Source organism: Equus caballus, chromosome 3 (genome assembly GCF_041296265.1).
Source record: "Equus caballus isolate H_3958 breed thoroughbred chromosome 3, TB-T2T, whole genome shotgun sequence".
NCBI lineage: Eukaryota > Metazoa > Chordata > Mammalia > Perissodactyla > Equidae > Equus > Equus caballus.
The window spans coordinates 112496951-112514857 of record NC_091686.1 but is presented as its reverse complement, the minus strand read 5'-3'; the positions used below and the strand labels follow the sequence as shown (position 1 = coordinate 112514857).

Genomic DNA, 17907 nt, shown 5'->3' with positions numbered 1-17907 from the left:
GCAGGGCTTTCTTATAGTCCCCCATCACTGAGCACATAATAAAAAAACTCAATAAGTTACTGAGGAACAAAGGAGCCAATGCAATCTCATCATAGACACCATGGGGTGCCGCGGTAAATGCTACTTCTTAAACGGTTTTAAAATCAAAGCCATAATAAAAGCTACAGCAGAGTTCTTTCTTCTCTCCTTTTCCCCTGCCTCCATAAAAAAAAAAAATCACAGGAAATATAGAATTAGGACTGGAAACCATTCCCCATCCGTTCTCGCCCCACCTCCCCCATTCTCTCGTTATACCAAGAGTATCTGGTATCCCTTCAAGGAGGTCTCCGGGGACCTGGCAATGTTATATATGGTTGGGCTCCTTGAAAATACAATGGAGTGAGTCAAGGCAGAGATTTCAGTTTCTAACTATAAATGTCTTGACATATTTTTCTTTCAGACAAACGCCTGGAAATACTATAAACTATATTTTAATGTTTATTTGTTTCATATACGGTATTTTATTCAACAGACAAATGCAAAGTTTTGAGTCTGGAAAAAAATAGGTTTAACTCACCATCCCAGCAAGCAGTTTTGAAAATAGTATACACACAAGCGATCATTTCAGAGTGGTTTAATGCACTTAGCCAACAGGCATTAACAGTCTTTTCAGAATAACCTAAAACCTTAAGCTTATTTTCTAGTCTTGGTTCAGATGAATTTTAACCTTTCTAAAAAAAGCCCGAAAAACTGACGGTATGGGGCACCCACTGAACTCTGTCATTTTACTACATCCTGCATTTGCATTTTGAGTTTCTTTCAGGGGGATCGGAAAAAACAATCCCTGGGCCGTCTTTCATGTGCAGGTTTTAAGACAATGGAGCACAGGGCATTTCCAGGCAAAGTTTGGTCCTCCAGCTCCAGCCAGTTTGTGTGGACAAGTAAGACGCAATGACTCAGCAAGATCCCCTCACCAAAAAAGGTGGGAGAAAAAAAGCGGGGGGCTTGGCGGAGAGAGTCAATAGCACGATACTTACCTTGATTTTATTTTTAACGTGGTAGATTAAATACAGAAACGAACCAAATGGGAATCAGAAATTCTGGGGCCGAGGAAACAGCCTTGTTGTTCACGTCTCGTCTAACCCAGAGCCGTCAGAAGAGGAAACAGGCTCAGGAAAGGGAAAGACTTATCCAAGGCCACAGGCGAGTGTGGGGAGGAAAGAAGGTATGAGAAGAGTTCAGGAAGCACGCTCCTAGAACAGAAGTCTGAGCGCCTGCGACGCGACATGACCTACCGCGGAGGGAACGGAAGAGCCACTGCTCAGTGCCACCCTTGCCTTGGCAATCGACCTCCCTGGTCTCAGTGTTCAAGATGTTCCTCTGATGTTGTATATTGTTGTTCCCATTCTACTACCACGGAAACTGAGTCTCAGTTTCTTGTTACATGTGCTGGATGGGATCGATTGTAACTCTCTCTGTCTTCTCTTCCCCTGTCTTCTCAGCACTCTCATTTGACTCACTGCCACATCACTTTGGGGTCCTTGTGCCAGGCTGGCTGAAGAAGTTTTCCCAGAAGCCACAGCACGTCTCTTCTGGTTTCCCAATTCAGTCAAAGCAGGAGGAAAATTCAGAGCTAGAGACCCCAGGGAGCCACCCTCTAAAATGTCTGCTAAAAGTTTCGTGGACCGCACCGTGAGCCTCACTGGGGGACGAATAAAGTGTCCCCGGGCAAGTTACATAACCTTGGCTTACAGTAATTTTGCATCTTAAAAAAAATGCCATGAAAATCCATCCTTCGCTTCAGACACAGGAGGCTAAAAATATCTCAGTCAGCCAGTAAGTGTGTGTAGTTTTTCCTTTGTGCATCTCCCCATCCACTGACTCCTTCCTCTCAGCAGACAAATATGCTCTAAGACAGATCGCCAATCCACTCTCCACAAAGTGACCAGAGCGTCTCACTCAAAAGCAGATCAATTGTCTCACTCCTCGTGCAAAAGGCGACCTTTATCACTTCCCTTTGCCCATAGTAGAAGCTAAGGTTGATTGAGTCCTTACCACATAGTAGTCAGGTCCGTAGACCAGGTGCTGGTCTAAGGGTTTAAAGACCTTGTCTCATTAAATTCCCTAAAACAACTCTGTGAGGTGAGGACTACTCTTGTATCATTTTCTAGATGAGGAAACCAAGGCACAGAAAAATCCCATAATCATGCCAGGGCCCTGTTCAGACTCACCATGCTCAAGTCCAATAGACAGTCTCTAAAGGATGAAGTCCTCACTCAGCCTCACAAAGTCCTCACAGTGTGGCCCCCGCTTCCTCTCCAGGTTTATCTCCTACCACCCTCAGCAACGGCATCCTACACACATATATACACACACTCAGACAAACACCACAGACCCTAGGCCCCAACCGTGCCAAAATCCTCACCCTTCCTCAAACAGAGCATCACCTTTCAAGACTCAGTTTCTTTGCATGTGCCATTCATTCTGCCAAAAACATCCTTCCCATCACCCTTCTCAAACTGGCAAATTCCCACTCATCCCTCAAGACCCTCCTTGCCTACAAATACTGTGCTCTCCCTAAACTCTTTCAAGAGAGGGATGCCACCCTCTTTATCTCTAGACAAGTAATACTACATGAGGTAGACGCTCAATATTGACCAAACAAATAATCTGTAATGATAAGTTAACACTCATAGGGTGCAAGCACTATGCTAATCACTTTGTAAGAATTATCTCACTCAGTCCTCATAAAAACAAAGACATAGATTCTATCATCATTCCCACATTACCCATGAGGACAACCTAGGCACAGAGGGGTAAATTAACTTACTCAAGGTCACAAAACAGTACGTGGAGATATAAATCTGCATGGCTTCAGAAGTTAATAATTTAATGCTAATGCTGTGGTAGGGGACGTAGTCTTATTGCATACCACAGTGTTGCAATAGAAGCATATGTATGAGGCTTATCTATAAAATGCACGTTACCCATATTAAAACAGTGATAACTCAGAATCGAGTTACAAAATGGCTGCTCCTCTGAAATGTGCCTTTAAAACAAGACTACTGTTGGCCACAGAGAATGTCAACTGTCACGAAGGATATGAACATGAATAAGATAGTACCTGACCCCAAGGATCTCTTCGATCCAGCGAAGAAAATAAGATAACATTGCATACAACTCATGACATAGCCCACTTTATGAGATATCACTTTTCTCCTTGAATCAAAGATATGTCCTTCAACCAATGTCATAAATTAACTTGCTATGTCCCAACCTACTGGTTCTAGATCAACACTAACTCTTAACATTAATCCAAGCTCACTCTTCCCAGTATGAATTGTGCAAAATATTTTGATTTATGGACCTTGCACAAGGTTGTGTGCTAGCTGCCTCTTAACTCAGAAATAATACCAAAGAAAGAAAAACAGAGAAGAAAAGGTTCTGCCCTCAAGTGGGAGGGAAAACCTTTCTTAAAAGAGGATGGAGAGCCCTGGGTTCAAGATTCCTGACTAGTACGAAATGCTAATGGTAGTCATAATATATGTCACCATGGGTAACTCCTTAGTACCAGCATCTCTCCATCTCACAGGAGGACAAGACTGATGTTTATGAATACTCATTCTTTGAGTTCAAATCATGGTACAAAGGAGCCAGGTAATTTTTTAATGCCTATATTGTGTTAGTTTTTAAAACATAAAAATATGTATGAAGAAATTCAGTCAACTCAAAATTATATTTTAAGAAGATTGAAGGACACAGTGAAATGCTTATGATTTTGGTTAAAAGAGATGCATTCAGAAGGGGGCTCAGCATGTTCCTAAGCATGTGAAGGTTGATGCACACGTGTGTGCATTAGATTTATACACTAAAGTATTAACAGCAAATTTTGCATAGTAGAATTAAAGACAAGCTTTATTCACCTCTTTGCACATTGTTGTATTTTGCAAATACTCTATATGGATAATGTACCATGTTTTTAAAATTAGACATATTTTAAAGCATATGCAACTTTATTTTAAATAAATTGGCAAGGAAAACAATCAAATTCTAAACCAAGGACAGTGATGTGTCTTTCCACATCAATAGCATGATGCTAAAGATCGATACCATTTTAGAGCGATTGAAAAGCTGGAAAAGGAGAAAGGAGTTTGAAACATAAAAGTTTTTGTAGAGTTGAAGTACAAGTTAGTGGCTGGTAAGAGCGTTTAATTTGGCCGGTTCCTGGTTATTACCTGGGCAGCTAGTGCTATGATTTAGAAAACCTGAGAGCACTTCTGAATCGGCAGCACTTTGCAGTCCGGGTAAGCCCCACCTGTATCTGGTCTCTGCACTTCCAAAATCAGCAGCTTGGGCTAGGTGATCTCTTGTGTTTCTTCCAGCCCTGAAATTCTAGGATTCAGCTTATCTGAGAGTAGTTGGCTCCATCAAATATTCTCAATTTGAACCTTTCAAGGGCTGGGGATATGCACCAACTGCTTAATTTCAATTTCAAGCAAGAAATTTCAGCCAACTGCAGGGGAATCATGGTTAAAATTATAAGACATGAGAAAGAAGAGTTATATTTTGTGTATACTGCCAAATAGCTTTGTTTATTGGTTTAACTTTTGCTTGTCTACACAGATTTTCAATATCGAGATAAGATACTCATGTGTCCTAAGAAATGTCCCATGGGAAGCAAAATTTAACAAGCATTACCCCCTCCAAATATATATATATATACACACATATATGTCTGCAAACAATTTAATATTTAAACTATGCAAGATATTACTCTAGAAAGGTTAATAAAAAATATTGTTAATGTGGGACTCTAAATAAAAATCACAAGTGACTTGGTCAATGAATGAAGTGTAGGAAGGTATGTGTAATTTAAAGAATTCAATATGAAAAATCACAGAGGCTCTACCCCGGCATTAGCAGGGCAAACCAGCACGTTGTCACACCCAGTTGCATCTATAAGGAAAGCAGAGGCAGGTAGCTTGACTACCCATCAACCTGATCCCTCTGGCCAGAGAGATACCGCACGGTGCCATTCAGCACATCACCAGCTCCACCCGTGTGCGTTTTCACTGTGTTAAGGAGCAAGCCACAAGGTGTCACAGTGGATCAGTTGGCAGGGCTGTTATCAGTCCAGACACGCAGGTGGTGCTTCAGGCTTCCAACCAGTGCTGACACAGCTCCCTTGGAGAAGTCTGTGCCAGGCTGCATATTGAAAAGTGCGACTCTTTAGACAAAATGGCTAGTCAGGGCCGGGGGGTGTGTGCTCCTCAGGCCTCCCTGGAGCCCCTATCTAGATGGCCCTCCAAAGACACTGGTGGAGGGGAACATTTCAATGCTCTGTTGTCTCCACTGAGTTCTTATATGGAGCAAACCCTGAACACAGCTTTTTCCCAACAGAATGGAATGCATGTGGTTTCACACACAGGACAATTCTTAATCCTTAACCAAAGGTGTGTTTAAGAGATAATTATAACCTGGACTTCGGGAGAGATCGTGGCCACCAGAAGGTATATGATTATCATGTCATCACTGCTGTATAACAGGGAAAAGCCCAGATGGCATTATTACATATTATGAGAATACCAAACCCACAAGTCCTACAACATATCATTGTAAGTTTTGTTCATTATATTGAAATATGCTAAGGCAAGCCATGTAAAAAATATTTTTAAAGATACTTTTAGGAAATCAAGCCAAGTTTTGTGTTACGTACACTACCTAATTTGCTGATAGGATAGAGAATAAGGGCAGCATAGTCAACACAGTTCCCATTAATTGAGCACCTACTGGCTACCAGGCATTTTATGTATATTAGCCATTTCACCTCCCAACCTAAAACTCAGGGTAAGAAAACGATGGCTCAGAAAAGTTAGGAAACTTCCCTAAGATCACACAGCAAGTAAGAGGCAGAGCCAGTGTTTGGATCCAAATCTGACTTATTATAAGTCATATAGTTTTCAAATCTTCATATTCCAGGCGTGTCACTCCAGAGGAATAAACACTGGTGGAAAAAAATTGAGTATGTTTCCTAACCGGAAGGTGCACACATACACAGATGTAATCTGATTGGGGTGAGCATCTCCATCTCTCTGTCTCTCTGTCTCTCTCACAGACACACACAGCACAATTGGCAAACCCAAAATTATGGTAGACCACAACATCATATACTAATATAACTTCCCATATTTTCAGTCGTGCAAATCACTTCAAATAAGCTAATTAATGGCCCTGAAAGCACTTTTCTAAAAAGTACTCCAGGAAATGTAAGGTATTGTCATGATTCATATCATAATTCATGGCTCTGGGCACCCAGGTAGATCCGAAGAGAGAGAAGTGGTGGAAATATCAAATGAGAAAAAACACTAAGATGAGTATAAATATGTTTAATCAGAAGTCAGGAGAGTCCCAGAGGATTCGCGCCACCGGAGGGCAAAATTCTCAGGTCAAGGCTTCCTTCACAGAAGACAATCTCCTTTCAGCTTCTTTTTCCTGCAGGTCTGGCTGACCATTCCTTCAGTGGATGCTGCCAGGCTATTAGGCTCACAATTCCTCTCCAACTGACCTTGTAGGCTATTGTTGGTAAGATTCAGGGGAAATGCCAGTGTCAGTCTGGATAGTTCTGGTACAGCTTAATTTCCTCTACTCAACAGATATATTGTGCATATCAGCTATGTGCTGTGGGGCCCTGGGGAGACAACTGTGAACCAGACAAATGAATCTCTGCCCTCATGTGGTCTATATTCTATCGAGGACAAGCAGACGCTTAAGAAATAAACTAGAAGCAGGAAAATATCAGCCTGCTATAATTTCTATGGAGAAAATTATCAGGGCCTGTGATAAAAAGTGAGAAGGGTTGGGGGAGGTAATTTTAATTGAGGTGACCAGAGAAAGCCTCTCTGTGAAGGGGGCATTTAAGTTCATCAGTGGATGACGTACCAAGTGCTAGGAATTTTATCCTTCCTTGTCATTATTTTCATTGAAATATTTAAATGATTACCTGCAAATAAAGCCAACACCATATCAAATTCTAATTCACATTAGATCTCCTAGGGGCTGGCCCAGTGGCATAGAGGTTAAGTTCTCGCACTCTGCTTCTGTGGCCCAGCGTTCGCAGGTTCGGATCCCCAGTGCAGACCTAGCACCGCTCATCAAGACATGCTGTGGCGGCATCCCACATAAAATAGAGGAAGATTGACACAGATGTTAGTTCAGGGCCAATCTTCCCCACACACACAAAAATTAGATCTCCTAATACTTATATGAGTTATTATGGAGGAATCCATAAATCCATTCTGCCACTGAGGGCAAAGGTGTTGAGATGTGAACAAGTTTGGCAAGTTAATGGATCCAAAGAAGCCTCTTGTGGCTGGAGTCTGTTGAACATGTGGTAGGTAGTAAGACTGGGCCACAGAGAAGGGATTCATAGAGCCTTAAAGTTACAATAAGGAGTTGGGAGCTAACTCTGAGTGTGAGGGGAAGCTGGAAAGTGACATGATCTGATTTACACTCCAAAAATATCACCTTGACTACTAGTGGAGAATAGATTGTAAGGAGGAAGGAGGGAGCAGGGAGCACAGTTAGGAGGCCATCCTAATCCTGAAAAGACAGGATGGGGCTTGTGATGTCACCAGAACAGGGTAGGTCCCTCTTCTTCAGAAGGGTCTAACAAATCTTTAACGCTAAGCCTTCTGTTTTTCACTGGAAGACTAAAACTTCAAATTAGGGTGGTCAAAAGTGGTAGTGATGTAAGAGCAAGGTGTGGCTGTCAGGGCCTCCAGTATAGCGTGGTGGGCCTCCCTCACCAGCATGGTTTGGGAGACAACACTGAATGAGGGAGTTAGAACACCCAGCCCCTGGGGATGCCTAGGTGCGGACTCAGTCTTCACCTCTCTAGGCTTCCACTTCCTGATCTGTCAAAGGAGAACCAGAATGCACGCATCTTGAACTTGGGGGTAGATCAAATGAGGAGATCCATCTTGTCTCCGTAATTGGCAGGCAATTACCGTACAGACAATGGCCTCACAGGCAGCTAAAGTAGGCTGCAAAGATAAGATGGAAACATGACCTCCCACCAAGAAATGCAGAGAGACACAAGATGGAGAGATGCCTCTTAGGAGAGGATGGAACTAGGATAGTAGGAAGCCAAAACATGTTGGGAGCTCTTCTCCCTCTATGCCTTTATTTTCTCTAAGCTTCGGAATTGCTTACCTGCAAAGGAAGCCAACACCATACTAACTTCTAGTACTAATTTAATCTCCTAATATTTACATTTGGAGAGGGATGGCACTGCCAAAATCAAGATAGCTTTTATACTCATTACACTACTATTTAAAACAAAACACCATCTTCCACAGAGCACCGAACAGAAATCTAAATATTTTTTAAGTACAAAACTTAAAATTTAGATGGTTATACATAACATTCCCCAACAATTCCAGCAACTCTTCAGATGAGGCCACTTCAATGGATATTGAAGATATTGATTCTTCAATAGGGAGTGTGATTTCAGTTCTTTTTTTCAATATCCAGGATATATTTTTTATCTCTGGCCCCATCCTTTGGAATTTCCCATGGTCCCTTTTGAAATTAGTCAGGCATTTGAGAGGCAAGGAGTCTAACCAAGTTAGGTGAATGGGGTCAAATTTCCAGCCATTGCCAAAATCAACCTGTCCTAGGAAAAAATGAATGTATTCACCTAATAAATTTCTACAGGTGAAACAAGAACTCTAGCTAGTATTTCTTATCTCAACAGAGGTGCTATAGCAGAGCAGTTAACAGCAAAACCTCTAAAACTAAACTACCATCTGTCTGACCTTGAACAATTGACTTAACCCTTTGTTTCCTCATCAGTAAAACTGTGGATGTTAGTAGTATCTGTCTCACGAGGTGAATATGAGCATTATACAAGCTGACTTACAGAGAGCTCTTAGCACCATGGCCCAACAGAGAGTGAACACTCCGTAGATGCTGGTCATTATCATCACGACTACCTTCCAGAAAGGTGTATACCTTTCAATACAAACACATATCCACAATACACCAGGTATTAATCTATCATGGTATCTCCTTGTAAGAGTGGGTTTGTATGTCTCCCTTCATTACCAAATTGTAAGCTTCTAGAAGACAGAAAATATCTTCGTTATCTCTGTATTTCCAGACTCTGGTATTGTCATTGCTTGAAGTGTGGAAATTCTTGAAGGAATGGCTGAATTTTGTTTTAAGTATTAATAGTTGCCTATGCTCAGATGCATGCTGCCAGAATTTAAATTTTAAAAAATCTAAGCTTAAATTGAGAAAGAAAGAAAGAGAAAGAAAAAAAGAAAGAAAGAAAATGAATATTGGTCTGAAAATGACAAAGGAGCTATATGTAATATCTACATCAGTTGAACATTTTTTAAAGCTCTGTTTTCTGACACTTGCAAAAAAAGATTGTTTTCCCAGACCAATTACATTTTGAGACCCACATACCAAATCCAAATAAGCAAGTTTATGAATCTTGCTCTTGACAACATATAAAGTTGGATGTTTGAGGTTGTTTGTTTTATGTTTTTTTGCTTCTTTTAAATGGGGGTGTTCTGTGTTCCTCATGAAAAATGAGTTAATGTGGACAAATGTAATAAAAGGAGATTTATAGCCCTGTTCTCCATACAATTTAAATTAATTTCTTTCTGAAACCCAAACAAAAAGCTAAATGCATAAAAAATGCATACTCTTTTCAATCCTATATCATAATTTACACACCAAAACGGGAGAAATTTAAATGTGCATTGATTTTAGGCTGATAAGTATCTGTGTTGAATGTGAGTTGAGAGATTTTTTTTTCTTCTTGGTCTCCTACGAATAGTTAGTTTGCAGCAATTTTTAATTAAAAACAGTTCCCATAGTAAGAAAATGAAGAGGAAAAAAAAAAGACCTCAGGAAAATAAAATCGGTGCAAGCGTCCTGCAATTTGTTTTCTGAGGCCATGCAGAGATCTGGAAAAACAAGAGAGTTTGGAAGTTCTCATTTTTAAAACTGCACTTTTGGTTTCATTTAACATTTTCAAAATAGCTTTCCTTACCACGTCCAATCTCCCCTCCCCCCACTCCTCACCAACCCCCCTTCGAAAAACTGTGTTTAACACTGAAAATCATTCATATGCCTCAGAGTAGCAGCAGCATTTTTCTTTCTAAATTTCTAGGGGAAAAATAAGCCAAGTTATCACAAAGCATTTTTCATTTTTTTCCCACCTATCCAAAATACCTAATCTCATTTTAACTAGACTCCATCGGAACATCAATGATACTAAGCTATTCCATGAATAAACATGATGTTACAACATGAAACCCTGTGACTGAAGTATATAAAAATGTAGCTGAAAAAAGAAGGCCAAGAACCCCCCACGGCCTCCAGCCGCTCTTCTGGGAGTTTGAGAGTTGAGCTGAGCGGGGGTGAATAGCCACAGATTTAAATTTCAAGGCCTTCAAACATTTTTAACGTTCATATTAAATCCCGTAAAACTAAAAACTGTAATTCTAATAAAATCCTTGTGTGTGCGGCTTCCAGTTGTGACCAGTTTTCTCTTTGGGCGTGGGATGTGCAATATTGATAAAAGAAAAAACATCTCAAAACAGAAGAAATACATAATAGAACCCACACTTTCCTGCTGCTTGTGGTATTTTATTAAAATTAGCATCCTGCCAACATGAAACAAATACATACTTAAAAACATCTTCATTTGAATGGAGATATTTTTGGTTATCTGAATGAGAAAAAAGGTCTAGAAAAGTTATCTACAATAACAAAGATTTTTATAACTTGATAAACTTTCTTAAATTTTATAATAATCCAACTTGAGTGAAATCTCTTCACTAAAAATGAAGGTTGCTATGATGTGTCTCATATTTTCCCTATATTTTAATCTCATAGCACAGACCTCAAGAAATGAAAAAAAAAAAGTTTTTGTTATTATTTAAGCTTTTGACAAAAGAAATTCTGAGTCTTTAGAACGTGTTTTTATATCTTATCTGACTGTATTCTGTGTACAGTGTTAAACTATATGACTGTGCAGTTGTGTTCTTCCAAAATGCATTTGGGACAGCGAGACCATTCAAATACATGAATCTGGGAAGACATAGGGTCAGTCCATGGCAGCACGCACAACGGGAAATGTCACCCCCTTCCTACTGCCGGGGAACTACAGTGGACGACAGTGACGCAAAGCTCAGAGTTTTTCTTAATTTCATTTAAACGGGGTGGGGGGGGGGAGGAGGGGGGAATACCCCCGAGTTGCTTCAGGAAATTCCACTGACATTCTGATGTTGCAAAGAAATTTTACTTCCCAGAACAGCAAGAGCATTTAAAACATATTTTTGTTGTTTTTGTTTGCTTTGTAATGAATTCATAGTCCTTCAAAAAGAGATGACGTCCTATAATCTCCTGGACACTTGCTTTCCTTTGCCACAAAGATTAGACATCTAAATGACCTCGTGATGAGATGAATGTGGAGAACGTGGGCATCGGCACTTTTGGGGAATGGGAAGCAGATGCTGAAAGCAGCTTCACGGGGTACCAGGCCCCCAGTGGCATCAGAATTGTGTTTCTCGGGAAATGTGCTAATGTCAATGACACGGTTCTCAAACTCTTTCCTCTTTCAGCTTCTGATTCGTTGATGGACTAGTTAACAGACGTTTATTGAGAACCTACTTGGTCCCAGGGATCATCTGCTCTAAGCACCAGCTGTAACACTGCAGGTCTCTGCCTTCGTGTTTTCTTTACCATCATCCCAGAACTTCAGTACCATGTGTGAATCAGAACTAAACGCCATGAGCAGAGAAATAACTCTTTACTCTGTGCTCTTTACTCTAGTTCACAACACTTTCTCACAGTAAAGAAAACCAAACCCAGGACTGCTGTAGAATGTGAATTCTTTAATTAAAGGGACATTGCAGGTAATTTGCAGATGAGAGAACAAGATCCATGCCAAATAGTTAGTAAGTGACAGAAACAACTTCCAAACAGGATTAACTCCCAACCCAGTGCTCTTTAAACTAAAACTACCCAACTCCTGAGGGTTTTGATTTGATTTAATTGGAAGAAAGACATCAATTCCCATGAGAGAATGCCCTGGGGTCAGCCATGGAAGGAAAGTGGGTAAACATCATGGATTTTTACTACTTTCTTTCCTTTCCATGAAGAAGGAGGATTCTAGGAAATTTCTGCTGATTTGCAACAATTTCTTTCCAGCCAAGTCTATGGTCAAAACGGAATGGAGAGTTGAGAGTATTATCCAGACTGTGTGTAATATTACCCAGATTATGTGTACGTATACATGTGTGTGTGTCTGTGTGTGTGTGTGTGTGGGTGTGTCTGTGTGTGGTATTAGAAGTCAATGAAATAATACTATGTAATGTAGGAGCAGGAGCCAGGGGAGAGAGAGAAGAAAGAAGGGTGAGTCTCTCTTGCCCAAAACAGCTGGATGCCTTGGTTAAATTCTAAAGGTAATTGCCCAACAATCTATCTGATTTCGTGTGTGAATAAACTGGTAACTCTTGCTGGGTATTACCGTATTTTATTTGAGCTCATTCCTCTCTAGGGCTCAGAACAACTTTGTCCTAAAGAATCACCATTGGGAAGGCACAATATGACTTTTTCAGGAAAAGTTATTTTTTTTTAAATACTTTCTTTTCCAATTATAAACCATGATCTAAATTTAACATTTAACATTGTTGTTTAAATATTTTAGGAGCAATTATTTGATTGTCTCCTTTTTTCATATGAAACGAAAACAAATTTATGGCTTTGGGTTCATGACATCATGTTACTGCTTGACAAAGAAAAAAGAAGTTTCAGGGCAATTATTTGGATAATTATAAAAACGATCTAATTAAGGGGAGAAATGTTCAGGGTTGACTCCAGAACACACCAGAAAACAGTTCATGCTGCTTTTTTGTCACAGTCAGAGAGGTTTAAAAAAATCTTTAAGATTTATCATAGCAAGCTTTCCTCTCTAGGTTCTTGAGCTATGAAGCACTTTTTTCTACTCAGAGGGAAATCTTTAAAAGTAATACCCTATAATGCAAAAGTTAGGAGTTCCTGGGTTCAGCTCTCACAAAAGATGATGTGCCATTTTTAAGAAACATGCTATGAATGGGGGACTTTTCAAAGGTTTTCCCTCAAATGTGAAACAAACTTAGGGACCTTATTGCATCCTGCAGATTTTGATGAGGGCCAGGATGGAGAAGTCTCCCAGAGAAGTCTCCCAGCTCAGAACAGGCCAAGTGCTAATTGAGGGTACAAGGAAACACAGATATCAGAGAAATCTGCTTGTTCTCCTAACCAAGGAGGATGGGAGAAAAATCTCTTTCCACAACTCCTCCAAAACTTTCTAAAACGTAAGGTGGACACGAGCTACTTTCAATCTTGTTGCTTTTCGAGAATTGAGCCATAATGGCCCTTGGTCTCTTTTTAAAAACTAATCCTATTTTAAGACTTTTTTTACCCTAAATTTGTATTGCAATTAATGTGTGCCTGAACTGTAAGACATTTTCTATCCTCCTAATTCTGAAAGCAGGCTACGACAACCCATAATTTATGAAAGAATTTAAGATTCTAACACACAGTTGCAAAGACCTGAAAGAACTATACAAAGTGTAACACACACGCAACAACACACACAGATATCGTTTACTGCCAACAGCTCCCTACCCCTAAGCAGAGCAGAGTTTATACTCTGTAAAAGCTACTCTCTTCTCGGAGAGCAACAGTATCATCATTTATATTTAACATCTATGGTCTATTAACATGTAAAGAAAATACCAGTGATAAAGACAAGCCAGTTTTTTAACAAACATCAGTCCTCATCCAGCACTTAGCCAATCAGAAAGCAGGTCACATCTTGTTAGCTGTATTAAATACATTAAACGTCATGAATTCTCCACGGTTCCGTTGACAATTCAAGCAAGTGTGTTTTATTTTATCATGCAACCTTAACTGAGCTCCTTTCCAGAGTTGAGAGTCAATCTTCAATCTAAAATTCCACCAAAGTTATTCCCTCAAAGCTCTTTGCCATCAGCCCTCTGGGAATGTGTACTCTGCAGAGAAGCCTGAATTCCCAGCGATTTCTACTTCCTAAAGTGACTCTGGTGCACCTCTAACAAACTCCTTCCCGGAACACTTCAACACAAAGCCTCAACTTACAGGCAAATGGACAGCCCAGCAGCAGACCTGCCAGCCAAGCGAGCATGAGAAAAGTCAACAGGCATTAAATATTTAAATTGCAGGAGGCGGTCTGGAGTTTTGCATTTACAAAGTTCTGAAAGTTCTGTCTCTCTGCTCCCAGAGTTGCTGGCCCAGGAGGCTAAGGCTCCCTCTCGGGCACAGGATCACAAATAGGTACAAACTCGAGCTGACTTGACTGCTGAGCCAGCTCCCGTGGAAGGTAAAGCTCCTTAAGAGACACTCCCATCGCCATAGGAGAAAGTCAAGAACCCCCTTGCCCCAAGCAACTGGTTTCTGAATTTAACACAGAAATATACAAACATGTGCCCTCCAGGGCTAGTTCTGAAAAGTACGCCCGGTTACTCTTCTGCCTTCTTCACCTCGATTTTGATGACTTTGAAAAGCAAATGCAGGACAAAGCAGACTTCCTCTGGGATTTGTTAAAAAATTATTTTGCCGGATGCAAATGACCACAAAACCCCTTGGAATTTTATCTCAAGAAACACGAAGGGGGCCGACTCAGAGCCTGCAAACCCAGAGTTCTGGGAGAGCTGCATTTCTGAAGACCCGGCATGCGAATCAAGCGCTGGGTTGTCTATTTCAAGATTCCGGCAGAAACTGTCCCCAGCTCCAAGAGTTGCTGTGCCTGGAAACCGAGCGTTCAAACTAGTGGATTCATCCTGGCGCTCATTTCCACGTACGTGGTAGTATCTGGTGGGACACTTCCCACAGAATTCAGCCAGCACCCCCAGGAAAAGCCCATGCACAGTTTGGAAAAAAAAAATACACAAACATACACCCAAGGTTGAAGTACTTACCTCTGTGCGAGACTGCAGTCTCTTGTTCATCTCATAGATTCGGTACTCTGGCTGTACCATGTATGGTGTATGTCTCCTATAAAATGGGCCGAAAGGAGAAGAATAGAAGGGGTCATGTGGTGTGCTGGACATCTTGCCTGCTTGTCGAAAATCAAGCTAAACAGAGTATCAGTAACGTCCATGCAGAGCACATGGGCTGTGTTCTTCACAGTACAAAGTAGACGCACGCACACGCTCACACACACACACACACACACAGAGGCAGGCAGGCAGGCAGGCTGAACACACTGGCTGGGAACTGCTGTTGGAGCCCTCTATAGCAAGAGAGGAGAGGGAGAGGAGAGAGGAGGGAGAGAGGAGGGAGGGAGGGAGGGAGGAGGGAGGGAGAGAGCACGGGAGAGGAGGGAGAGGGAGAGAGCAGGAGCTCCAGAGAGGGAGGGAGGTCGGGAGGGAGGAAGGGAGGGAAGGAGGGAGGGAAAGAGAGGGAGAGAGAGAGAGAGGGAAAGAGAGGGAGGGAGAGAGAGAGAAGCTGGATTGCTTTAGGCACCACTGCTTGTTTTTAAAGAAGCAGTTTGTGGAGAGGTCATTTCCTGTCCACACTGTAGACTAGTTCAAAAATATAATTCTCCTCGCAGTCTGACAGAGGTCTAAGGTTTGGTTTTAATTTTTTTCCTCCAGCCAGGACCCTTCACAACCTGATTGCTAAGCTTGTTAGCATATAGGTGGTTCAACTGCTGCCTGAGCAACTCACCCCTGACAGCCACACAGTTGTAATGGATCAGAAATATGATTACTACAAAATACAGAAACACGAGCATCGTGGGCCCCAGTATTGGAGCTGGGGATCCGCTCCATGCAAAGATTGCCCTCTGCACTAATCTCCCGTATAGTTTTGGTTTTACTTGCTGTTGTTCCAAGAGCTTGTCACAGTCTTCGCATTTCAACCCCGCCTCACCCCCTCTCCTCTCCATCACCCGTCTCCCCAGCCCCCTGCCTCTTCTCCCAAGCCTTCCTTCAAGCGGGTTTCAGGGGACCTGGACTCAGCTTACAGGCACATTTTCAGGTAAAAACAATCATTCGGAATATGGAATGCCTAAGATACATCCATGGAACGATGGTCTTTTTCCTAGGGAAAACAAAAAAACAAACCAAAACTCCAAAAGCAGACCTCCCAATAAGATAGGAAAAACAAGAAAGAGAAAACTCCCACAAAAACGACCATGGAAAATTCAGTTGAGTAGGAAATTGCAAATAATTTAGGGATCATCCCTAAATAACATGTCCAACTGATGGAGACAAGGTCTTTATTTTCCAAGATTGGTCAAATATATAAGTCTTTCCCCAACTGTGATATATGGGAGAACTGAAAGAAAACATCCCATGAGAAGGGACAGAATCTCTATAGAGAATTAAATGCTCTGCATGACAGTCAAATTCTGCTGGAACCAATGGTAACCAGGCATACATTCCTTAAACAAAGGCCAGACACAGAAAACGTAAATGTGTTGAGCTAATAATACCTAGCTAGGTCAGTGGTATTAAGGAAAGAAAGCAGAGACCACCAAAAAGCATGCCTCATGCAAGACCTGAATGTAAATGCATGCAAATGAGACATTTCTTCTTTTTAATAAGCAGATTAATTAACTTTCTGCCCCAATCATGGTTTGGGGGATCTCCAAGTCACTAGCCAACAGGGAATAAAGTATTGCTAATTCTTCAATTTACACTCTTAAGAATACTCAGAGTAGAAATGCCCCCAAATTGCTGTCTTGATAGTCCTTTTCCATAATTGCATGAAATGTCTGCAGAGTCCCCCCAAACTTCCCATGCAGCCCCACGCAGTACTGTGGTTTGCCAGGATGAGATTAGGGGAAGCATTACACAAGGCAGCTTGGAGCTTGTTCGAGAAGACCCCAAGGCAGGCCAGCATGCTTGGTTTCAGGTTTCATTACAAATCCAAAAGCTGGACCAAATTTGCTGCAAGGTTTGTCAAAACACACAACCTTCTAAAGACAGGATTTCAAACAAATTTGCTGTGATTTATGTTTTGGGATGATGGCCACTGCAAACCTAACAGTTCCTTGTGTTTAAATTCTCAAAGATGTTCCAAGAGTTGAGTGCCCCCCTGCATTTGTGTTCACGCGGCTGTTTCAGTGCAAGAATCAAAGTCACACCTAGCAGGCATGTGCAGCTCAGTAGTGATGCAAAAAGGAAAAGTCCAAAGATCCACACCGGGAACCCCTTTCTGAATCAGGTTAAGTTTTGCTCCCATTAATCCTGTGGACCAGTCCAAGTTATAATTGGAAATATTGCTTCCTGTTAATACCTAGAGTGCAAATTCAGAAATACCTGAAGCTTTATCGTCCTTGGTCCTCGTTGTTTCCCATCCCTCCCACTTCAATGGTCTCTAATCTGGTCTCCCTGGCCACAGATTCCCAGTTCTCTTCTAACTTGTGATTCGCCCTTCTGATAACCGGAATGTAGATTGTAGAAAAGGAAAACTGACTGTGTTCCATGCTTTCCCTTCAGTGTTTCTCTGCTGCCGGCAGGAAAATGTCCAGCTCCTGAGCATGGCACACAGGGCTAGTTGAGAACTGCACCGGCTCTCTGTCTGTCTCTCTCTGTCAAACACACACATGCACAGGCACACACACGATTTACACACACACTCACAATTTGTTGATTTGTTTGACTTAATCTTCCTGAAGTTACAATCTCGTTCCAGACATGCGCACATTTGTACTTTTGTCTCTTGTTTACCTGCAAACTCCTGCTCATCCTTCTATCCAGTTAAACTCTCCCCTCCCCTCTGAAACATTTTCTGCTGCTCATTCATTAATTCATTTATCCCACAGATCATTCCATTCACAGTGGAAGGGCACGGGCTATCAGAATATATTTCAACCTG

The 17907-nt window shown here is 41.4% G+C and overlaps 1 protein-coding gene and 1 long non-coding RNA gene across 44 annotated transcripts in view; both read right to left on the bottom strand.

Annotated features, from left to right (window-relative positions):
- LDB2 (LIM domain binding 2) overlaps positions 1-15640 on the bottom strand; it is a 359760-nt gene extending 344120 nt beyond the window's left edge. For 22 of the 43 annotated variants that reach the window (XR_011437187.1, XR_011437188.1, XR_011437189.1 and 19 more), the window contains exon 1: positions 15000-15620. Coding sequence is in view for 39 of the 43 variants with exons in the window: in XM_005608858.4 (XP_005608915.1) it covers positions 15000-15131 (132 nt within the window). In the remaining 4 variants the exon portion in view is untranslated. Of the gene's footprint in view, positions 1-14999 lie in introns of all 43 variants that reach the window. The other 21 variants (XR_011437186.1, XM_070262583.1, XM_070262582.1 and 18 more) reach the window with 2 other exon arrangements.
- On the bottom strand, positions 6351-7116 carry LOC138923510 (uncharacterized). The gene is made up of 2 exons (XR_011437190.1): positions 6980-7116; positions 6351-6552 (listed from the first exon to the last, which is right to left on the bottom strand). It is a non-coding gene; the product is annotated as an uncharacterized lncRNA (long non-coding RNA).
- Positions 15641-17907: the final 2267 nt, after the last annotated feature.